The following is a 6,566-nucleotide window of genomic DNA, read 5'->3' on the forward strand; positions in this document are numbered from 1 at the left end:
GAGATAATCAAATCAAAACTGAATTAAACATTCTACAGAAAGTCATCAAAGACAAAATTAAGGAACTCAAAAATACAAACTGGAATAAGCGGCTTTCAGAAATCCAACCATCAAACCAAACAGTCTGGAGGATTGCAAAGCATTGCAAGAAAGGTTCAAAATCGATGCCACCGTTGATTGATGCAGATAGAACGTTCATCACTAATAAGGAAAAAGCCAGCGTTCTCAGTGACTATTTTCGTAAAGCTCACGAAAATCCACTTGAGGACAACAACCCAGTACATACCCAGGAAGTAGACAACACAGTGAAGGAAGCATTGGAAGGAGAAAATAGTGACTGCACAGAACTTACAAATGTAGAGGAAATCACATACATTGTAAGAAATCTGAAAAATCCTAAAGCACCAGGATTAGACGATGTCAACAACATACTCCTCAAAAATCTTCCACCAAAAGGCTTCGAATATTTGAAGTTCATCATCAACACGTGTCTCAAACTTAACTATTTTCCGAAAGTTTGGAAAAAAGCTAAAGTAATCCCGATCCCAAAACCTGGCAAACCAGCAAACGAAGTGAGCAGCTATAGGCCAATAAGCTTGCTTAGTTCCCTAAGCAAAATATTGGAGAGAGTATTGCTGAATAGAATAAACGAGCATCTGGAGGATAACAACATCATTCCGACTCAACAGTGTGGCTTTCGCACAGGACGATCAACATCTCACCAACTCATCAAAGTAATCAAAACAGCAAAGGAAAACATAAGCAGGAAGAAATCAACAGGAATGATCTTCCTAGATGTGGAGAAAGCATTTGACAGAGTCTGGCATAACGGACTCTTGTTTAAAATGATCAAATTAGGGTTTCCACTACCACTTATAAAAACTGTAAGATCTTTCCTAAGTGAAAGAACTTTCTCAGTTTTTATTAAAGGTCAGTTCTCAGAAACCAATGAAATCGAATTCGGAGTACCACAAGGAGCAGTGCTTTCACCAACTCTCTACAACATCTACACATATGATATTGTAAGAGAAACAACCAACAATATCGCACTCTTCGCAGATGATACTGCATTGTATCATTCTGCAGAAAACTCAGCCGATATTGTAACACATCTACAACACACTGGAAGAAAAGTACAACAATACATGAACAAATGGAAAATAAATCTCAACAAACAGAAGACTCAAGCCTTATTCATCACAAATAGGTACTCCAGGCAACTTCCTAGAGACAACATCAAATTCCTCAACGAAAACATCAAATGGGAAACCGAAGCTAAATATCTGGGAATGATAATCGACAAGAGAGTGACATTAAAGCAGCATGTAGAATATGTGACCAACAGAGCTCACACTGCACTAAGACTACTTTATCCCCTCATCAGCAGGAACTCACATCTCGACGTTCGAAACAAACTTCTCATCTACAAGCTAGCCGTGAGACCCATCTTCACATACGGCTGTCCAGCATTTGAACGGATGGCAAAAACACATCTACAAAAACTACAAGTACTACAAAACAAATTCTTGAGAATTGTTCTCAACAAAACAAGATATGAAAGGATATCAGATCTACATACTGAAGCAAAAATACCCTCTATTGAGGACTACGTCGGAAAGTTGCAAGCGAACTTCAACACTCGTCTTGCGTCGCGAAACACCGAATAAACCACAACATAAATTAAAGCAAAACAATTTCAAAATAAAATCAAAAACTAAGTGATGAAGGCGATAAGTCAGAATCCTTTAAAAATTTAAATACAAATAAAATGTATCCAAACTTTGTACATAATTAAGTTAAAAATTTAATGAATAAAAAGTTTATTTTAAAAAAAAAAAAAAAAAAGATTGCTGTGAACAATTTGCTCTGATTTGCATTTTGACATGGCTGACATGATGATCTGGATCGTTTGGAGGGAATTAAGGTGGATACTTGGTTGCTTGTAAATGATTTAAAGTATTTTTTCATGAGGAACTTGATGGATTCTTAAGGATTATAGAGTTTATAGATGAACTTGAGATGAACTAGACTTGGTGCTCTGATGAATGCGATGTGCTGGTCGGGGAATCATGCAAAGTTGAGATTTATTGAGACAGATTCTTGAAGTTGCTTGTTTAAGACAGACTATGTCGAGGTTAGACGTCAGCTGACTTTGAATGATTATAAAATCTGGATTTTGTCAAGACCACATGTGCCAGATACTAAGACATAGTTGTACATAAGGATATTCCCAATCTGGATGTGCTTACAGTTCTGCTAGAATATCTGGACATAGTTTTTGTTCGGAACTTTACAATATCCAAGATTCTAAAGGAAAAATGACACTTTTCCATAACATAGCTCGAGAAGGAATCGAACCTACGTCTTACGAGTTCAAGTTGCATACTCCTACCACTAAGCTATCGTGGGTTGTTAGGAGGGGTAGCATAAACCAAATTTAAACCTTCATTCTCTATCCTCTAGCTCATTACACAGTTCTTATCGTTGTATTGGACCACAACACAAATCCGACAGTTTCAATTGATATCTAAAATTAATAACCTTCTTTGGACTAGCTGCATCTCGCTTACAGTCTGGTCCAGAAAACATTCCAAAAGATCCAGCGAATCACTCCTAAGCACTTCAAACTATACCATCAATTGATAGTGATATGCGTCTCCAAAGCCACTTAATAACACACTACCATGCTGCTTTCCTGAACCTCCAATGACAATTTATATTCTCGGTCCCATAATACAAGTTAAATTTTTTATAGCACATAAAGGTGTATACCGGCACTCATTCCTGAGATACTGACTCATGCTCTGCCAGATTTAATGTTGATGAAGGTAATGATGAGAAGAAACAAGAGAAAAAAATTTTTGTCTCGGTCTCGGTCAATAAAAGTTGCTACTTTAGTATGTCGATCCGTACGTAGATACTACATACTGCAAACATTTAATGGGAAAAATCCTTTTCATCTTTTTTTTGCTCTTTTTTTTTTATCTTGAGTCTCTCCTCTTAAGAAATTGTATCCTTCAACCCTCTTTTATGTTTTAAAGGCGATGATATCTTTCCAGGTTTCCTTTTACACAATGAGAACTTTTTAATAAATGAATTGTTAATGAGATTACTTAATTAAAATTAATTAGAAAATTTCTTGTGTTACTCTTTTTAGTGACTGTAATTTGAATCATGATTATCTCATTCCAAAAAAATCAAAAGGAAAATGCATTTAATCACGTTAATCTAGGTTCAATGATTTAATCGTTTAATTACAAAAGGAACAGATACAATACAAGTATTGTATACAATTCTTGTATCCAATTTGGTCCAACGGTCAAAAGTTTTTTGAATTTTAAAGGGAAAGAAGCTCCATCTGTGTGTCGAAAATGAATCATCAGATTTTACTTCAATTCTTCCTTATTTAGTGCTGTGTATTGCTTAATTACACAAATTTACTTTTCTTACAATGTAAAACTTAACAAAAATCACTGTCTAATTAATGAAAATAACCGAAATTAAAACCCAACAGCCAACTAAGATTCAAATTTTCCCGCACTTTAGAAATTCAATTCGTAAACAAAAAAAATGTCTTACTTAAGATTAATATCAAAAAATTATCCATTATTAATAACCAGAACATGTAATCAGATATTGAAAAGAAACAATGGATTCATTGTACTGTAAGTAATCATAATATCTATTCGGTGTATTACATCATAATCGATAAATGGCAAATTTATGGCATTAAAATTTTATCAAATATTTTTAGTGTTCCGGAGATTGGCGAAGAGAATTACAGTCCAATTGGACAACATGAACTTCCAGAATTCAACAATTTCACAATTGAAAAGTGTATAAGTGCTGTTGGAAATCAAGGATTAGCAATTGAGAAAAGTCTCAAAGCACTGGAAGATGATATTACATCGAAAGCAGACATAACCGATATTTTTAAGGAAGTACTCGATCCGATTGAGGAAATTACGACGGGTTTAGAAAATACATGGGGTTTAGCAAAGACCCTTTACTTAGGCAACAGTAGTTTAATGCCGACCAAAAGTTACCTCACAATTCACGATCGTGCATGCCGCGTACGTGCCCAAAAGTTTAATAGCCTTCCGGTCTATTATGCTATCAAGAAAGCAGCTAAAAGTGAAGCACAACCATATGATGACCAACAAAAACGTCTCATTCAGAAGTTCCTCCTTGAAGGACGACTTAACGGAATTGAAGTCGATGGAGCACAAAAGTTCCAGCTTAATGATCACATCATCAAATTGAGTGAAAATCGAGCTAAATTTCACAATAATGTTGAAGCTAGTCGACGAGCATTTCAACAGAACTGCAATGATCCAAACATAATTAAGGAACTTCCAACAAGTCTCTTAGAAATGCTGTCTGTTGACCGCACACAACCGGCATCAAAAGGTCCATGGAAATTGTCACTTCAACCATATGTTGTCAAGTCATTCCTCGAATACTGTCCGGATCATAATGTTCGTTGGAATGTGTGGCAAGCCGACGTCCGAAAATGTTCACGTCAAGCTGATAAGCAATATGACAACAGTGTATTTTTAGAAGAGATTCGTTTCTCACGTAGACAACAAGCCAAAATTTTAGGATATGAATCATATATGGACATGTCAATGGAAACTAAAATGGCTGGATCAGTAAGCAATGTAAAGGATGTGCTGAATCGTTTACGTGAATGTGCAAAACCAGCACAAGATGCAGAAATTGCAAACTTGCAGACATATGCTGAGAAAATTGGATATCATAGGAAATTGGAAATTCAGGATATTCCTTATTATAGACGCAAGCAGTTGATTGATTTGCATGATTTCAATGAGGATGTCATTCAGGAATATTTCCCATTAAACAAGGTCTTCAAGAACATGCTTAAATTATCAGAAAAGCTATTCAACATTAAAGTCATTGAACGTCCATCCGTAAATAGATGGCATGAGGATGTTAAGTTCTTTGAAGTATTTGACTTACAGGATGGAAAGGAACCACTTGGTGGATTTTATGTTGATCTATATGCACGAGATGAGGAAAAGACAATTGCAGCAGTTAATTCCGGTTGGATGGTCAAAATGAGAAGTAAAAGTGAATTAACAAATACGCGTCCATTGCTGGCTATAATCTTCAATTTTAGACAAATAGCCGAGAAATCTGTCTTATTAAATTCAACAGATGTCCGCAACTTATTCAGCAAATTTGGATTGACATTGCAGAATATAATTTGTAATTCACGATACAATGAGCTGTCAGGCTCATCAAATGTCGAATGGGATGCCGTTGAAGTTGTTGGAAATGTCATGAGTAATTTGCTGTATGATACAGAAATCCTTAAATCGATTACAGCGCATTATTCAAATGAGGATCCATTGCCTGATAAATATATAAATGCATTTATGCAAAATCAAAAACATCTTGCTGGATATAATTTATGTCGTCAATTGTACTTCTCGGATTTGGACGTTGAATTAAATACGAAGAAAGATTTCTGGTGGGATGTTGTTAAGGAATTATATCCAAAATATCATTCAGTGGAACTTGACAAAAAGGATTCACATCCATGTTCATTTACGCCAATCGTTTCTGGTGAATGGGGCGGTGCTTATTATAGTACTGTCTGGTCAGAATTAATTGCAGCTGACGTTTATTCAGCATTTTGGGAAGCACGAAAATCACAAAATCCAGATGACTTTGCTGAGGTTGGTAAACGATTTAGGAATACATTCTTGGCATGTGGTGGTACTCTTCAAACGAATGAGGTGTTTAGACGCTTTAGAGGACGTGATCCATCGCCAAAAGCCCTCCTTCATAACTTAGGATTGAGTAGACCTGAATTAAAGAAATAGAAATATTAGAAAATTGGATTTTTGTGTTAAAAAGTTGAAAAATTGTAAAGAAAATATATTACTACGACCTGAGAAATGATCAATAAAATATTATTTTGCCTTTAGTAGATATAAATGAGTAAAGATGTTCAATTATTGAGGATTACAACTTGGAAAGATATTTAACGGATTTTCTAAATTTGAAAATTTAACGTATTTCTCGAATTTAAAAATTTGAAGAAAGATTCAACGAAGATTTTTTTTAAATTATGACGGTTGGTTGTTATAAATTTAACGGATTTTTCCTTTTTAGTGAATTAGCAAGCACATGATTCTTAACCCGTTAATTACGGAGTTTTTTTAGGACATCAGAGTACTTTTATTTCATTAAATACAATATAAAAATAGGTTTCACGAAGAGATCAGCTCAAAATATCGCTTAGTTTTAGTATAATTAACAAAAATTATGCGTAACATATATGTTACGCTAGTATTTTACAAACAATTTTTTTTTCCCCTTTGAAAATTTCAATTGAAATATTTAATTCATTCCTTTGTAGAAAATGACTAATGGAGATCTTAAATATTAACTATTTGTCGTTTAGAATTAGTAAAATATAATGTAAATGCTCAAAAAATCATAGAAACATGAAAAACATATTTTTTTACACGGTCACATTGCAAGCTATAACTCAAAAACTGAGCACTTCACAGCTTCTTAAATATATTTAAGTAGCT

At 34.5% G+C, this 6,566-nt stretch overlaps 1 protein-coding gene across 1 annotated transcript; it reads left to right on the forward strand.

Moving 5' to 3' along the window:
* Nucleotides 1-3,500: 3,500 nt before the first annotated feature.
* On the forward strand, nt 3,501-5,972 carry LOC139098258 (oligopeptidase A). The gene is made up of 2 exons (XM_070650392.1): nt 3,501-3,665; nt 3,755-5,972. Exons 1-2 carry the CDS (start codon nt 3,571-3,573, stop codon nt 5,847-5,849), a joined length of 2,190 nt encoding a protein of 729 aa, XP_070506493.1. The 5' UTR covers nt 3,501-3,570; the 3' UTR covers nt 5,850-5,972.
* Nucleotides 5,973-6,566: the final 594 nt, after the last annotated feature.

The sequence above is a fragment of the Chironomus tepperi genome, unplaced genomic scaffold (genome assembly GCF_022539635.2).
Source record: "Chironomus tepperi strain 1889 unplaced genomic scaffold, CSIRO-AGI_Ctep_v1 contig_445, whole genome shotgun sequence".
Taxonomy (NCBI): domain Eukaryota; kingdom Metazoa; phylum Arthropoda; class Insecta; order Diptera; family Chironomidae; genus Chironomus; species Chironomus tepperi.